This window comes from Engraulis encrasicolus, chromosome 1 (assembly GCF_034702125.1).
Source record: "Engraulis encrasicolus isolate BLACKSEA-1 chromosome 1, IST_EnEncr_1.0, whole genome shotgun sequence".
NCBI lineage: Eukaryota > Metazoa > Chordata > Actinopteri > Clupeiformes > Engraulidae > Engraulis > Engraulis encrasicolus.
Window position 1 is genome coordinate 45,721,144 of NC_085857.1, and position 18,187 is coordinate 45,739,330.

Consider the following 18,187-nt stretch of genomic DNA (forward strand, 5'->3'; position numbering starts at 1 on the left):
AATCTGAAGAAGAAACAATGTTAATTTGACTACTCACAGTGAATCATGCCATGACATGGCAAATCAAGGTTTATTTTAATGGAACTGAATTTAATTGAATGGCAGCATGCCTCTGTTGTATTTTCCTTATTCTACATATTATGCAGTCTGTTTCATATACTGTAGGCCAGTCTTGTTTGTTGAGGCATACAGTGTAAAAAAATGTTTAAGCATCATTGTGAAATCCTCATACATGTGTAAGTAGAGCAATATATGTGCACTGCCTCCACCTAGTGGAAGGATGATAGAACAACACACACTGCAACAGGCATCAGCTGAGGTCAAAGGTGACCAAAGTGACGTGATCTAGCCAAAGAAAGTGGATGTAACCAAGAAGCGTCATTTTGTTTCCTTTCCGGTATCCACTTTATGTTGGGTGAACGCCCCTTTAGGAGACCTTCGGTTAGGAGACCTTCGGAGTCCTGAGGTTGAGAATCAATGAAGTCCCCTTAGCGCTGTAGATGGCGGTAGCGCACGTCTTGCGCAAGCACCTCAAAAAGAGAAGAAGAAGTAGGGGACAACGCCCCCTTAGGAGACCCAACTTGAGCACAAGCTTTTGCATTGAGTGGGCGTGGTTTGCGATATCTTTGTTTGATTCAGTATTTTTGATCTAGCCTTGCTAGTACGAGTAACAGTCATTTTTCACGTAACAGAACAATAACTTGTTCTGAGTGTAATTAATAATTGGATACTCCTGCGAAAAATGGGCGTGGCTCACAATAGCAAGGCTAGAACATTTCACTTTGAGAGACACTGGTAGAGTCGAATGGATTCAGCTTTGTTGTCAATTTCTTTACATGCACTGGTCTTTATTATTATTTTCACCTTATTTTTTTATCTTAATGTTTTAAATGTTTTTTGACTCTCTCTATCTTCCCTGTTTCCTTTAATTTACATTTGTTAACTTTGTGGAGCACATTGAGTTGCTCCTGCGTATGAAATGCGCTATATAAATAAACTTGCCTGGCCTTGCCTTGGACAGACAGCCCATGTTTGTGGCATGGTAGCCTCATAATTATGTGCACCATTGCACCAGGGATCATCATTCTGAACTTAGAATTAATTCTTACACACGGCACGCACATACACACACATCATCATATTGACTGCAGGGCATGAGTATGAGCTGTGTAGAAACTACTACAGCAGTTTCACATTCTGTGGTGGTTCTTAACCTGGGGTCCGGTGAGCCCCCCCCTAGGGGAGCGCCAGAGATTTCAGGGGGTCCACAGGATTTTGTCTGTGTTGAGGTTGTGATTCTGCTTGTGAACATTATACTGTAATTGCACTAAATCAAAGCCAAATGAACACTTTTGGTCCTTATGTCAAGTCATGAATCACTTGCATCCTTTTTTTTTATGCGTACCTTGAAAAGTTTGAGATGGGTGGCGTAGCTTGTCTGAGGTACAGGTAAGGGGGGCTTCAAGAAAAAAAAAGGTATTAGGAATACTTTACATTATGGCATGGTCCTTGGTATTCTGGTAGCTAATTTAATTGTGTTCAGAGTTCAAAGCATTCTCGACTGGAAATGTCTTTTTACGGTGTATGTTACTGTTGGTTTTCTTCTGCAGCTGTTAAGGACAGCTGAATCCAAGACACATTGGGGACGTTCTATGTATGTCGAATGAGAAGGGTAAGAACACACAAAAAGGTATAATTTAAAATATTACTTTATTTCATCTTTTTTTGTTCCATTTCTATATTTTTTTTTATAAAAGAAAAAACAAAAGGGATTACTCCAGAGCCTTAACAGAATGAAAAGATCGACTTCGATGATCTCACCCTACACTTGTAAAACCAACCGAGTAGCTGAGAGCAGAGGAAAGGGAAAAAAAAAATCAAAATCATTAACTCACCAAACAAGAAAACAAACAAACAAAAAATAGCAAAAACAAAAGATAGAGAGAAAAATCATAAAAACACATATCTGTAAAAGACAACACATGAGAAGACAAACTAAAAACCAAATGCTATTGTTTTGTTTGTACTTGTGGGTTTTTTTTTTACTCAGAAGAGCAAAATAAAAACACAACCCAACAGGCCGTGGCAACACATTTTGAGCCGTTACCACAGAAACTAAACATAAACAAACCAAACCAACCATTACATTCAAAAACAAAAAGCAAAATAAAAGTCAAAAGTAAAAGAGAATGAAAAGAAAAGATGGGGGTGTTATTTGACAGTTGACTAAGCCACTAGGTATGAATAAACAAAACAAAAAATATTTCAAATTTAAAAATAACTACACACAATTGCAGGCCCACTCCCCGACACACCCCATTCATTCAACTCATTCATTCAATTCTTTTTATTTTTTTAAAATACCTTTATTAAACCTTCACAGAAATAAGCGCAGTGCGTTTCAACAGCACTCCATAATAGTAATAGTATAATAACAGTTCCCTCCTCTCTGAGTCTGCCGTGTCAGCTTGCTGAGCAAAGCCTTCGTCCTTCTCATTACGCATCGCTTGACTTGATCACAAACCAGACACACACACACACACTCTCACTAACATGCACGCACACACACACACTTTCCCACTCTCTCACACACAGATGCACACACACATACACACACAAAGTGTTTTTCTGACTCTGGCTGAGAGAGAGATCGAGCAATGGGATGAAGATTTTGAGTGTCTCCAAATTAGCCATTTGCTGTCGCACGAGATGGGTAATCATGATGATGAGGATGAAGATCAAGATGAAGATGAACGATGAACGATGATGATGGAAGGAAGACCAAGATGCAATGGAGGAGAATGAAAGTAATGGAAGTCGAAGCGAATAAAGACAGTATCTCATTTAGGGGAAAAGAGACCACCACAAGATGAAGAGAGAGGTGCAGGGTGGTGGTGGTAAGAGGGGGAGATAAAAACAATGAAAACGCATCTTTACAGTAGAATCTTTTTAAAAAATCGTTAACCATAATAACAAACAAATCTGTGCTCAGCCTAACCAAAAGCTCCTATCCCCATCCAGAAACTTTTTTTTTCTTCTTCCCTCTAAATACTTAATTTTCATGTGTAATTTATAAATATTTCATTTTTTTTGACTGTGTGTCAATTGTTTTTTTGTATGTATATATATTTACTATAGTATGATACACTGCATGTGCATGTTTTGCATGTGTGTGCCAGGCTTGGGCTTGCACAAGGCCCGGAGGAGGTGGCCAACGATTGGCCAATGAGACCAGCACAGTGGTCAGCGATTGGCCAATGAGACCAGCACAGTGGTCAGCGATTGGCCAATAACGTCACAACAGGAAACACAGACTTGAGCTGGAGGTCCATAAGGTTGTGGGGTGTGTGTGTGTGTGTGTGTGTGTGTGTGTGTGTGTGTGTGTGTTTATGTGTGTGTGTGTGTGTGTCCATCGTCCACCCACTCATGTCTGACTGACAGCTTTTTTATGTGTCAAGTGTCAATAGACACAATAACAATAATAGTAAAAATGATAATAATAATAATAATGCTCTCTGAAGGGTAAAATATGATACGACTTAACCAGTTTATCCAGCCTTTATAACACCTCATTAAACACCTGCAATTCCATTGATGCACACACGCACGCACAACACTTTTTCGAGTCTGGCTTCTCTGAGCTTCACTGCTCCCCACACACACCCACACACCATCCCTTGCTTTTCCACAGATTTTTAGCAAAACCTTGTAATGGGGTACCCAGAGCCCCTATGATTGGGCAATGTGAGCTCCGTTCTGTTTACACGTCAGTCTGGGTTATCATCACTGCCCGAACCCCTACGCCAACGGCAAAGGCTGAACCTAAAGACATGCATACTGCTAGCCTGACAAGCCGACAGGGTGGACGACGACGACAAAGGGCCGGGAAGTGAGGCCTCACTACATTGTATGTATTATTGGGTTTGGGGCCCTTTCAAATGACTTAGTCCTGGGCCCCGACTGCTAGCCTGGCTAAGCCGGACTAAGAACATGAGATGAATACTCTGGCACAGCACCATGGGTGAAGCTGAAGGGTGTGGATGGACCCAACGGTTGGCATTCAAGCTGCTCAACTACCACTATGTAGACCAGTTGTAGACCAAATGTAGACCAACATACATTCCCAGCGACTGTATTTCTATACTGCTGAAATGGCAAAATAGACTTGAAACTCTGGTATGTCAAGTTCAGTAGGCGGGGATACTGCGGGACCGCCCATCCACACACACCCCAACCAATGGGGATACTAGGATGACACGAGTGGGTGGGGATTACAGACTTGAGTAATTGCAGCTTAAATCGCCTTTTTTTTTTGCAATGACATCAAACACGTTCTGGTTTGAAGCAATGCAGGTCTAAACGACGACCGGTTTCAAGCAGAAAGCCATAGACAAATACAGTGGTGTGTCTGTGTTTATGTCTATGCCACCGGATGCAACGTAAAACTGCTTCGAATGCATTGGATCTAAGGTGTCTGATCAGAGGTAATGAGAAAAATGGCCCATTGCCAATAGAGGGAGGGAGGGAAGGAGGGAGAGAGAGAAAAAGAGAGGAGAGGAGGAGGGCGGGGGAGCGCAAGAGAGCGAGAGCGAGAGAGGGAGGGGCAAGAAAGAGAGAGTGTGTGGAAAAAGGGCATAAAAACAAATGCAGAAAGGCATTAAAAAAAATCGACTTCCTGATTCATCCGTAAGCTTAACATTTTCATTCCTCCAGAAGTACACCATCTTAAATACGCGTATTCACTTTCAAAAAAACAGACTTGGAAAAAAACAAACAAAAAATGTTTACATTTTGAATTGTCTCTTAAAACAAGTTCCTTTTTTTGTCTGTGCCTCTGGTTTTCCATTGGCCAATCGTCATGGCAGCACAGACATCCCTCAGCTGTCTGAAGGTTGCCCCCGACAACCTGAACTGAACACCGGGGCTTCAGAACAGACGAAGTGAGAGAGACCAAGACAAATACTGGAAGAAGGAAGACAAAGACCAAGAGAGAGAGAGAAAGAGAGAGGGAGAGTGTCAGCCATTGAGGTGTTGAAGGAGTGATCCTTCCTTCAAAAGATGTTCTCCTCAGAGAGAGAGAGAGAGAGAGAGAGAGAGAGAGAGAGAGAGAGAGAGAGAGAGAGAGACAGATAGAGAAAGAGAAAGGGAAAGGTCTTGTTTTGCTGTCTTGTCAGGTGTTGTGAGGTGCACTCATTCTTCTTTCAGAAGAGGTTTTCTTTAAAGAAATACAGAGAGATGGAGGAAGGTCTTGTCGTCTTGTCCAATGCTCCATCCTTCAAAAGAGGGTCTCTTCAAACACATACACAGAGAGAGAGAGAGAGAGAGAGAGAGAGAGAGAGAGAGAGAGAGAGAGAGAGAGAGAGAGAGAGAGAGAGAGAGAGAGAGAGAGAGAGAAAGAGAGAGATGGAGGGAACTCTAGTCTTTTTTTTGTCTTGTCGTCTCGTTTGATGCGCAGTCCTTTAGAAAAAAAATCTCCTTAGAATCACACAGGGAGAAAGATGGAGGGAGGTCTTGTCATGTCTTTTCTTGTCGTCTCATCCAGTGTTTCCGTTAGAGACGTAGAGAGAGAGAGAGAGAGAGAGAGAGAGAGAGAGAGAGAGAGAGAGAGAGAGAGAGAGAGAGAGAGAGAGAGAGGTTTTGTCTTGTCGTCTTGTCAGGTGCTCCGTCCTTCAGAAGAGGTTCTCCTCAAAGATGGCCATCAGGTCGCTCTGGAAGTTCATGTCGATCAGCGTGGCCGACTGAGGAGACACACAAGACAATATACATACAGGCGTCACACAGGGATATGAGATACAGGCGTTACACACACAGGCGTTACACACACACACAGGCGTTACACAGGGATATGAGATACAGGCGTTACACACACAGGCGTTACACACACACCGGTGTTACACGTACGCACACGCAGACGCGCACGCACACGCACGTTACGGATATTGGCGTTACACAGGGATATGAGATACAGGCATGTCACACACAGGTGTTACACACACAGACGTTACACAGGGATATAGGCAGACAACACACACACAGATGTTACACAGGGATATGGGATACAGACGTTAACACAGGGATAGGCAGACAACACACACACACACACACACACACACACACACACACACACACACACACACACAGAAAACAAACACAGGTGTTCCACAGGGATACGAGGCAGTTAACACACACACACAGGCGTTACACAGGGATATGAGACAGTACTGAGGAGACACCTCGACAACACAGACACGCTTCCTCCTATCCTGCTCCGTGTGCGTGTGTGTGTGTGAACTGCATGTACAGTGCAGGGTTCCCACACTTTTTCAAAAATAATTTTCCAGGATATTTCCAGGACATTTCCAGGACTATTTTTGGATAATTCAGGACGGATATTTCATCCGTCGGACCCACAATTTGGACATACACAGCGACACACAATGAATTTTAGAGACAATGTGACTTTAAGGTTGAAATGAGTTGTAATGAATGAGTACAGTGTGTTAGGGAAGAGGGTACGTCCAAAGACGTCATAAGAGCATAGCATGGCATGGCCGCAAGGGGAGTCACTTTCTTCTTCTGCAGTTAGTACTAAGGAGACTAGTGATAGGAGGGATTACATTTAACACTGACAACTGGATCTCCTCTCTTGACCAATTTTGCGAAGTTACAGAGTTCAGATTTTATCCATTATGGCGTTGCACCCACTGACCATGAGCACAGTGTCTTTAAGCAATGTCCTCGGACTACACCTAACCCAATGCATTTTCCATTGAGTGATACTTCTTATCCAATGTACGTTATTTGCTTAGTACTGGCAAAATGCAAAGCCACTACCGCCAGGGCTGGAGTGTGGAACAGGTCATAGGACATAGTGAATTTGTGTCAGCTGTAATTAAGGCTGAATGACAGCTGTAATTTAACCACAAACTGAACATTGACGACAGGACATCCTATTTTGACCGGGCCGGAACTAGCAGCAGCTTCTCGCACCCACAATGCAATTCAAATTGCGGAGTTTCCAGTGTCACAATTTTTATCGATCATGGCCTTGCATCCACTGCGCATTGGTGTCCCCGGGCTATGCCCCCGTACTACACCGTGGCCAATGCAATTTCCTGCGAATAAGCGTTCTTATCCATTCTATGTTCTTTGTCCAAAGGTATTGACCTGGGTTGCGGTTGAAGATCACCAGCTGTCCCGCTAGTAGGAATCTGCTGGAGCTTGGCGACCACACCCCTATGTCAAATTTCGCAAGCCCAGCACGTGCAGCCTCTGTTCAATTGAAATGCTTTCTGATCCACAAAACGTTTATTAGTAATATTAGTAATAATAGTCTCTCTCTTATCGCAAAAAATAGTGTAGGCTACTTGGATTTAAATGCATTCTCCACAAGACTTGACTTTGACTTTTTTGCTCACCAACCATTGTGGCCAGTGGTTTCTGTCTTTCTGCAAGCCAGTTTTGTTGCCAGTTTCTTTTTCTCTGGAATATTCTTGCATACAAACAATTGATGCGACTACTGTGATTTGTCACACCAAAGATCAAACTAGCTTTCAAAGTGGCTAGTGAGACTGAAAGCTCTGATCTCCAAAAAAGATAGCAGTACAATTTTTTGTAAGGAAGTGCTAGCACTGCCTATTTGTAGGCCTATTATGACCGTAAGGTTTTCGAGAGATATATAACGCCATGATATCAGCTAGCGACTTTTCAGCAAGCCAACTAGCGACTTCTAGCGACTTTTGGCAACACTGAGTCAAAGAATATGACTGTATAAGTGCAATCAAAGATGGCAACCTGACCAAACTGTGTGTGTGTGTGTGTGTGTGTGTGTGTGTGTGTGTGTGTGTGTGTGTGGACAATAATGTATTCAATACACCTAGGTGGATATAAATTGAATCGTCATGTCCAGACTCGAAGTTGAAGGAAAAAAAATCCAGGTCAAATATTTTTTTTCCAGGACATTTGGTGAATTTCCAGGACTTTCAAGGACTTGAAAACACATCTCTAAATTTCCAGGTTTTCCAGGTTTTCCAGGACGTGTGGGAACCCTGACAGTGTGTGTGTGTGTGTGTGTTACAATACTCACCGCCTCTCTCTTCCTCCGCTCCTGCTCGCGGCGTCGGGCCATCTCTCTCTGGTCGGGGGTGCTGAGGCTCTGGGCGGGAGCGGCGGGCGGAGTGGGGGGGTGCGGGGACTGGGCCTGGGGGGGCGTGTTTGTGTGCGACGACGCGTGTGCCGCGTGCTCGCCCCGCTTGCGTCCAGACTGCTGCTGCTGCTGTGGCGGCGGCTGATCGTCTGATCCACGACGCAGCTGGTCTGCTGGGTCTTCACTCTCACGGGACCTAGACACACAGGCACGCACGCAGACAGACAGACACAGACACACACACACGCATATATACACGCACAGACACACGCACAGACAAACACGCACACAAGCACACAGACACGCACGCACAGACACGCACACAAGCACACAGACACGCACGCACACAAGCACACAGACACGCACGCACACAAGCACACAGACATGCGCGCACACAAGCACACAGACACGCACATGCATAGACACGCATAGACACACACACAGGCACAATATATATATATATTGGTAAGACCACTATACTCACTTTCCTCTTGTTTCTCTTTCGCACATACTTGTCTTTCTGTTGGCTTGCCCGCTCCCTCACCCACACACATAAATACATTACACTGCACCTACACACACACACACACACCTTCCCTTTCCTTCTGCAGAGCGGTGCACACATACACACACGCACATGCACACACTCTCCTCCTTCTCGAGGGAGGCTCACACACACATATAAGTGAAAAGAGAAGTCCGCGACACTGCTTGTCTATTTATGATTTAATCGAGCAACGTTTCGACCTTCAGGTCTTCATCAGGCAAAGTGACACACATCACACACACACACACACATATACACGTACACACACATATACACACACCTCTTCTCCTGTTGTCGTCGTGCACGTTCTCTCTCCTCCTTCTCGAGGGCGGCGCGTCTGAACTGCTCGAAGCTGTCGCTGGAGGAGCGCGCCGTGGAGGAAGCGGAGGAGGATGAGGAGCGGCGCATACCACCAGCCAGGCTGGCCCAGGAGCCCATGTTCTTCACCTTACCATCCTAATAAGACAGTAGAGATATATATTACATATTGCATTACATTATTACGCCCAGGAGCCCATGTTCTTCACCTTACCATCCTAATGACATACAAATTATAGTTATATTATATAGTAATTATTATTAGTAGTATTATTATGATGTTTCTTATGCTAATTTTAACTCTATTTATGGTCATGTTTTAAACCCTGCACTTTATGGTTTGTCCTGTTATCTGTTGTCTATATGTTGTTGACTTGCTGAACACTTAATTGCCCCTTTGGGAACAATAAAATTGAAACTTGAACTTGAACTAATTATACTAGGCAGGCTGGCCCAGGAACCCATGTTCTTCACCTTACCATCCTAACACATAAGACACAGTCATATTATACATTATATCATTATTATGCCAGCCAGGCTAGCCCAGGAGTCCATGTTCTTCACCTTACCATCCTAATGACACAGATTTATTAGAAGTACTATAGTTATTATACCAATTTAGAGCCCTGATTATATTATTTAGTTATAATGCCCACTAGACTGGCCATCCTCACCATCCTAACACATAAGCACATTTCCAATTAAAATGACGCTTTTATCCAAAGCGACATACAGTTATTTAGGTACAGGGTATTGGTTACACTTCCTGGAGCAATGTGGGCTTAGGTGCCTTGCTCAAGGGCACATCAGTGAGTGGATGAAGGTGGAGGGTAGGATTTGAACTGACAACCTTCTGATCTAAAGGCCAGAGCTCTAACCATCGAGGCATGGCTGCCCATGTACAAATAATCACGAACAGCAACACTTGTTTACACACACACGCACGCACGCACGCACGCAGATCAACACAGCCTTACCTTAGCTGGCCCACTGCCCCCCTTGGGCTCCTGCTTGACTTTGTCCTGTAGAGATGGTGGTGGGGCCGGGGACGATGTGGGGTGTGGCCTGGGGCCGTCCGCCTGCCTCACGTGGCCTCCTGATTGGACGAAACGCACAGATGACCGCATATAGTTAACACGCAACATGCATGGCCATTGTGTCTGTGACTACCCACATACTGTATGTAGTACGGTATGAGCACACAACATATACACTCAGCCGAACTACAGCCGTTGCTAAAAGTTTTGTTGCCTATCCATCTGTTTGGAACAACAGCTAATAACCTGACCTTCAATTAATCACTTGGCTTCAGAAGTCACTCATATGGAAGCTACAACCCTCCCAACTGAAGTTTTACGCACAGAAACATACAGACACACTGGTACTCAATGTTAATGTTAGACAGACAGACAGACAGACAGACAGACCTATCCTGCTACTCACTGTGCATGTTGGGCTTGGTATCTGGGGCGTCCTGGTGAACTGGACTGAGGGCCAGGACTGGAGACAGAGGAAACTTCTCCTCTTTCAGCTGAGAACAACACACACACACACACACACTAATATTACAAACATCCCTGATAAGAGCAATACATAATGAAATGTCTCACGCTCATTCTCTCTCAAACAAGTGTATGCACATACACACACCAACACTCAAGCACATGCGCGTGCACACACACGCACGCAAAAACCTCACACAGCCACACACGCTCTTCAAAAGAACAAACACAAAAATACTGACCGGCTTCCTGTCCGGCATGTCCAAGGCAGGTGATTGGTTGACCATCGAGTGGAACTGGGACAGAGGGGAGGGGCTATCCCTTAGCGGACCTATCAGGAGTGAGAGAGAAACACAGTCAGAATGCGTATGAACTGTTTGTGTGTGCACACAGATGTGCATCTCACTCAAGTTGTGTCGCACTGTGTAAGTGTGTTTGTGTGTGACGGTCTGACTAAAGCCGTGTGTGTGTGTGTGTGTGTGTGTGTGTGTCTCACCTGAGCTGTGCAGTGGCGACTCCTCGTCCTTGATGCGCGTGTGTACAGCTGCGTTCTCCTCCCGCTGCTGCTGCTGCTGTTGCGAGTGTGTGTTTGAGTGCGTGTGTGTGTGCTGTCCGCCCAGCTGGCTCGGCGGCGAGGGGCTGAAGCCCAGCGGCTGCATCAGGAGCTGCTGATCCATCTGATTGGACGAGAGCAAGAGACACACGCCATGAGGTCACTTCCTTGGCAACGGCCTATGATGAAGTCACTTTCTTAGCAACATCCTTTTATTATGTGAACCATCCCAAATTCCTTTTGGACTCTAGAACCTACTTTAGTCCTTTGGTATACTCCCTTCAACTTTGCAAAATAAAAAAAGAGAGTACGATTTATTTTAAATTGTGTGTGTACACGCTCTTAAAATGTTTACTGTCTATTGTTAAAAATATCCCATTTAGGGTTTTTATTTTTATTCAGATGTTGTGTTCACACATAAACGGATTAAAATAATATCCACCTTTAAAAAATATACGTGTATACGAGCATACATGTAGCCAGCACCTAAATCTCCTTTGGGATCAATACAGTAACTCTACTCTACACACCTGTCCCATGGGCAGCGGAGGGCTATTGGGCTCCTCGTCCTCCTCGTCCTCCAGCAGGGCCTGGGGGGGCTGGGCCGACACCTGCCCCAGGATGGAGCTCCCTTGGTGGGCCAGGGGCGGCAGCGGGGTGGGGGTGGGATCCAGGGGACCCAGCGACAGCAGGGGCCTGAGAGAAGCCTGTTGCTGACGCTGAAGAGAAGAGGAGGCGGAGGAGGAGGAGGAAGAGGAGACAGAAGAGGAGGGAGGAGCGGTGGCGGTGGCGGAGGAGGAGTTGGTGGTGGTGGTGGAGGAGGAGGAGGAGGAGGAGAGGAGCGAGGGATGAGGGGGAGGGATGGAGGGCTGGGTGAGAGGAGGGGTAGGGGTGGGGGCCGTGGGGGTGGTGGGGGTGAGGGGAGTCGGAGGCTTGGGGGGTAGCGGGGCGGCGCGGTGGCTGGGACGGGACGGCTGCTGCGGCAGAGTAGAGTGGAGGGCTGGAGAGAGAGAGAGAGAGGTGGAGAGAAATGGAGATGGAGGGAGGAGAAGGGGGAGAGAGATGGAGGGAGGAGAAGGGAGAGGGGGAGAGATGGAGATGGAGGGAGGAGAAGGGGGAGAGAGATGGAGGGAGGAGAAGGGGGAGGGGGAGAGAGACGGAGAAGGGGGAGGGGGAGAGAGATGGAGGGAGGGGGAAGAGATGGAGATGGAGGGAGGAGAAGGGGGAGGGGGAGAGATGGAGGATGAGAGACGGGAGAAGGGGAGAGAGATGGAGATGGAGGGAGAGAGAGGTGGAGATGGAGAGAGGAGAGAGGAGAGAGAGATGTAGATGGCAAATGGGAGAGAGAGGGAATTGGTGTGTGTGTGTGTGTGGGGGGGAGATATGGAGATGTACAGAGAGAAAGAGAGAGGGAGGAAACCGAGAGAAGGGACAGGAGAGAGGGGAGAAGGAGGGGTGAGATGACACTGTTAAATGAAGTCTTAAAGATAAAAAGCAACATCAAATGCAGAAGAAGTTTACATAGTACGTACAGGCTAACCAATTCTTTTTTTTCCAGTATTTTTTGGGGGGTTTTATTATTACAGGACAGTGTGAGAGTAGACAGGAAATGATTAGGAGGGAGAGAGACGGGGAGGACCGGGAAACAACCCCGGCCGGACTCGAACCGGGGTCCCCCGTGGACAATGTAAGCCCAAATGTGGGGGGCTTAGCGCAATCGCCCAATCGCAATGTTTTCCTGAGGTCTCGCTGTGATGCGCCATTATGATGTTGCAGGTCAGTGGTTCCACAGACTCGACATCGGCGATCATAGTCTTGACTCAATACCTTGAATACACATTCTTCCAAGGTCATCCTCTCGTAGGCAATCGGGATGTTGAATGTGCTAAGCCCCAAGTAAATTGTTGAGTGGAGAAACGTAAACTTGGTTTTCTCCATGGAGGCGGGGGCAACACGGGGGCAAAATTTTGAATGCACATTCTTCAAAGGTCATCCTCTCATTGGCAATCGGGATGTTGAATGTGGCGGGGGCAACACAGGGGCAAAATTCCAGAGGCCACAGGAAAGGGCGGCAAGAAGAACCAGCTAGACTTCCAGACCCTGGATCAGCCGTGGCTCAAACGGCTGGGCACCGCACTGCTACACCGGTGAACAGGGTTCAATTCCGGCCCGGGTTATTTGCCGATCTTTCTCAGTCTCTCTCTCTCCCCACTTGCTTCCTGTCTCACTCGACTGTCCCATCATGAGTAAAGGCAATAAAATAGTAGGAAGGTTAAGCCCAAAAAATAGGCCTTTGACCTCAAGTCATGATGCAAAGGTCCCCTTTGGCATGGAAGTACCTTAGGGTCATAAAAATAAATGTATCCTAAGACACAAGTGAAATCACTCTTTTTTTCAGAATATAACATAGAATAAACATGTTTTTTCAAAATGGCCGCCAATACACTGAAAATCCTCTATAGTGCCCTATAACTTTACTTCTGTTATCGCTATGATGCCAAACTGGTGTCAAAGTAAACATTTTTGGGGTCAAGGAATCCAATAAAACACGTCTGAAGAAAAACTCACTTAACCTTCCTACTAAAAGCCAAAAAAAAGAATAACTTGTGTTTTAGCTAAAGATATAAAAAAAGACGTCCATACCCTCGCTCTTACCTGGTGCCGTCATGGCGGACGGCATCTGGTTGAGGAAAGCGTGAGTGTCGGGCTGAGGCGGCACCCCGTGCGTATCTCCAGCACCAGCTCCACCACCAGCTCCATTAGGGCCCTCCAGGCCAAACGCCAGCCCCGGAGCAGAGCCCTTATGTGGGGGGAGATGAGGAGGCTGCTGCTGCTGGGGGTGGTTGGGGTGGTGGGGCTGGTGGTGCTGATGCTGAGGATGCTGCTGGTTGTGATGGAGATGCGTGTTGTGGTGCTGAGACTGGGACAGCGCCCTCTGCTGCCCTGGAGGTTGTTGCTGTTGTTGTGGAGGCTGTGTAGGGGCGAAGGACTGGCTGGTGAAGTGAGCCAGGGGGTCGTAGCTACTGCTGTTGCCCAGCAGGTGAGAGGGGGCCAGGGGAGGACCTGTGGCCGCGGGAGGGGGTTGAGGTGGAGGTTGTGGAGGTTGAGTGGGGGCGTGGGTCTGGGTGTGTGGTTGTGTGTGTGGAGGGTGGTGGGTGAGAGGGGAGCTGTGCTGGGCTTTGGAGGATGCGGAGGAGGAGGTGGAGGAAGGGGGGTTGTGGTGGGCGTGGTGGTGGTGGTGGGCGGTGGTGGTGTTCTGAGAGGCGGATCGCTTGGCAACCGGGGCGGGCGCCTTCGGCTTCTGTTTGGGGACCAGCCCTGGGAGGGAAGAGGAGAGAAAAAGATCATCGTCAAGATCATCATCAACATCATCATCATCATCATCAACAACTCATGGGCAAATTTCTAAAAAGATAAAAAGTTGTGCATGACTATATAGAGAGTGTGTGAGAAACACTGTGTGTGTGAGTGGGTGTGTGTGATGAGTTTGTGCTTGTGACTGTTTATATTTACATGCATGAATGTGTGAAGGTTTATGTGAAGGGGCAAGACTAAAACATATATGTGCAATAATAACTGTCTGTGCATGTTATATATTAGAGGAGTGTGTGCAGTCTGCATCTACCTGTGGTCAGAGAGCTGTCTGAGGAACTGTGTGTGTGTGTATATTATCGTGTGTGTGTGTGTGTGTGTGTGTATATTATCGTGTGTGTGTGTACCTGTTTCAGAGGTGTCGCTGTCTGAGGAGCTGCCGTCGCTGCTGCTGCCCGATGAAGAGCCCATCTTCACCTTCATCTTATCAGCTGAGGACACACATTGCAATACACACCATTACATTATATTATATTACATTATATTACATTCAGCACATTCCAACACATGCGCATTACATTGCATTCGGCACATTACAATGCATTCACTACATTACATTGAGCAGATCCTTTTATCAAAAGGGACTTGCATAAGCAGTGGGGAAATACGCATGGCACAGTCATAGGCTTTCGAAGTCAAAGTCAAAGTCAGTCTCACGCACACAGCCATCTTGTTCTCTAACTTGTTGCTAAGGGAGTTCTACAGTAGCCTGGGCGAAAGCGACTGTTGACTCCGTCAAACACCTGGCAAAAGCCAAAACGCAATCCGTCTCCATGGAGGGTGGGAAATGGTCTGATCTTACTCTGCCATTTAAATTCATTCGAGTTCCGAATTCAAATTAAAACCCTATTGTGCTTCATTAGCATGACTGTTACGATATGGCGTCGCAAATAGTTACCTTAACCAATCAGTAACGGACTTCGCGGGTAAGTTCTGCGTCACCACTCTCAACTGTTTGCTGATTGGCTAAACAGTGAGCGAACCGAGCTGGGAGGCTTTTGCCAGACTAGGTGCGGAGCCAAAATCTTTGGGTGGAGTGCATAGGATGGCGTCGCCAAGCTAGTTCTATAGCTCAGAGCATGGATACACACACAAACAACAACACAGCACGTTCAACTTCTCCTTCCCCCTCCCCCCACTTGTCACATCGCAGGCACAGGCTGACAGTGTGGGGGGCTTGAGTTAGAAGTGTTTGTGAGTGAGAGAGTGCGAGACCCTCATCTCCCTCCTCCTCCTCCTCCTCCTCCTCGGCCCCCTCCTTGGCCCCCTCCTCCCAGCTTGTTGCCTTGCAGCACAGACAACATATCTCTACCTCTCTCAGCGTGGAGGAATTGAATTTTTCTCACTTACAAACAAACATCATACAAACAAATAATCCTTAAACACTACCAACTCACCTCCACCACCACCTCCACCTCCACCACCTCCTCCTCTCTTGTTGCGTTTCAGGCACAGGCTGACGTAGCGCTCCAGCTCCCGCAGCGTGGAGGGCTTGAGCGTCTCGAAGTCGATCTCGATCTCGTCGGGGTTGGCGTGGCGCGTGGCCGGCTCGCGCGTCTGGATGATCTGCACCACGCGGCCCAGCTTGTCGCCGGGGAGACGGTTGATGTCCAGGCTCAGCTGCCGCTTCTCCTCCAGCGTCATGGGGCTGCCGGTGGACGCTGATGACAACGGAAAGGGATTTAAAATATATTAGATTACATTACATTACATTGGATACATAGGGTTACCGTTTACAAACATTCACACTGTGAGGAGGGGCAAGATGCCAAGCAGCCAACCACAGGAGCACGTTATTTGAGTGACAGCAGTTTCCCACGATCAACAGTGGAAGAGTCAGGGATTTTTTTTACAAACGGGAAACCCATATATTACATTACTCTAACCACCCTTATTTTTTTATTGGCTACACTCCCTGGAGCAATGAGCCACAGGGAGAGGTCAGGTGGGATTCAAACTTACAACCCCCAGATTGAAAGATCCACTCTCTAACCACAGCTTGGAGAGGATTTGTGGATTTGTTTAGTTTAATTTTTGGAATTAAACCAAAAATAAAAATGTACAAAAAACACAATATATATATAATATATCAAATCATTATGAGATCATTATGAAAGTGGCTCGACAGCATCAGGTTCCTACCACGCTCAGTGACCCCGGTCACGATGCCGTCCTTGTCGTCGTCTTCATCCGAGTCGTCTGATTGGAGTAGGGAGGCGGAGGGAGCCAATGAGGAGGAGGAGGGGGCGGGAACAGAAGGGGCTGAGGAGCGTCCGGCCTTCAGATGCTGCTGGAGGAGCAGGTCCTTTTTACTGTAGAAGGAGGAGAGAGAGAGAGAGAGAGAGAGAGAGAGAGAGAGAGAGAGAGAGAGAGAGAGAGAGAGAGAGAGAGAGACAGCGAGAGAGACAGAGAGAGAGAGAGAGAGAGATGATTGAGAGTTGATTCAGTAGTTGTTTTAAAAAATATGGTCACTATGTTCTTAATTAGGCTTACTGTTTTATCTACGGGCCGCATGTGGCTCCCGGGCCGCCAGTTGCCCATCCCTGATCTATATACTGTATCTACTATCCATCCATCCATCCATCCATCCACCCAATCTCACCCTGACTTCTTGGGCTTGTTGGGCTGGGCCGCCTCCTTGCTTCCGCTGCTGCTGCTGCCCTTGCTCTTCCTGATTGGATGGAGGGTGGGGGGCTGGGCGTCGGCATAGAAGGCGTCGGCCAATGAGGGCGGCTCGTGGTGTCGAGGGGGGGCGGGCGGCGTGCTGCTGCTGCTGCCCCTCTTCTTGTGCTTGTCCTTCTTCTTCTTCTCCTTCTCCTTCTCGCGCTTCTTGGGCTTGTTGGGCTGCTGCTGGGACAGCGCCGCCAGCTGCTCGTGCACCGCCTTCAGCTGCCACAAGGGGGAGACACAACATGGTTGATTCACTGTTTACATATTGTCAGTTATGAATGAATGAATGAATGATTTATTTCTCTTCACACCATCATTTAGACTTTCAGTTGAAAAAGGTATATTAGTGTGGAGAGAAAGGGTCCCCATGAGAAGCTAAATACAAGCTTATAAGCTGGGGCCCGCATTCAGAAGTTCAGAAGCTTTGGGTAGATCTTGCCAATACAGATAGAACAAAAAAAATCATATCACATTTACAAATCCAACAACCAAAATCAAAACGTACTAAAAAAAAAAGTTCAGAACCTTTAAAGGCGGGGCCTTATCAAATATATAGAATAAAATATGCAAAATATCACCAACAGTGTCTTTCTTAAAAAAACTGCTGCCTTTTCATTCTCAGTGCAACGCAAGTTGAAATATGCTTGGCCACACTATACATTGCAGTACATTACACTTAGCTGACGCTTCTATCCAAAGCATCTTACAGTTATTTACTGCTGTCAGCTATTAGCCAAAACAACATGCAGTGATTTACAGGGTATTGGTTACAGTCCCTGGAGCAGTAAAGGATTAGGTGCCTTGCTCAAGGGCATCGCAGCCAAGGATACAATACATTGCAGTATATTACATTACATGACATTACATATCACTGGAGGACAGGGGCAGGCTAAATAAGCTCATCAAGAAAGTGGGATCCATCACTGGTGTGTGCTTTAATTCAGTGGCGCAAATTTTAGAGGAGCGGCCAATGAGGAGGGTGAAAAGCATGTTCACAAAAAGTGTCAGGAGCCATAGGCTCCTCCTCCCTAGGTGCTCCACCGAAAGGTTTAGGAGATCTTTTGCTCCTGCAGCTGTCA

At 46.7% G+C, this 18,187-nt stretch overlaps 1 protein-coding gene across 5 annotated transcripts in view; it reads right to left on the reverse strand.

Annotated features, from left to right (window-relative positions):
- Positions 1–4,596: 4,596 nt before the first annotated feature.
- LOC134452709 (bromodomain-containing protein 4-like) overlaps positions 4,597–18,187 on the reverse strand; it is a 33,623-nt gene continuing 20,032 nt past the window's right edge. For 3 of the 5 annotated variants that reach the window (XM_063203258.1, XM_063203241.1, XM_063203267.1), the window contains 13 exons: positions 17,041–17,327; positions 16,581–16,750; positions 15,836–16,099; positions 14,786–14,869; positions 13,710–14,384; positions 11,597–12,066; positions 11,010–11,190; positions 10,756–10,844; positions 10,455–10,542; positions 9,989–10,107; positions 8,974–9,149; positions 8,087–8,342; positions 4,597–5,738 (listed from right to left, as the gene is read on the reverse strand). In XM_063203258.1, the coding sequence (XP_063059328.1) occupies positions 5,670–5,738; positions 8,087–8,342; positions 8,974–9,149; positions 9,989–10,107; positions 10,455–10,542; positions 10,756–10,844; positions 11,010–11,190; positions 11,597–12,066; positions 13,710–14,384; positions 14,786–14,869; positions 15,836–16,099; positions 16,581–16,750; positions 17,041–17,327 (2,928 nt within the window). In that variant the 3' untranslated portion in view covers positions 4,597–5,669. The remainder of the gene's footprint in view (positions 5,739–8,086; positions 8,343–8,973; positions 9,150–9,988; positions 10,108–10,454; positions 10,543–10,755; positions 10,845–11,009; positions 11,191–11,596; positions 12,067–13,709; positions 14,385–14,785; positions 14,870–15,835; positions 16,100–16,580; positions 16,751–17,040; positions 17,328–18,187) is intronic. The other 2 variants (XM_063203272.1, XM_063203250.1) reach the window with 1 other exon arrangement.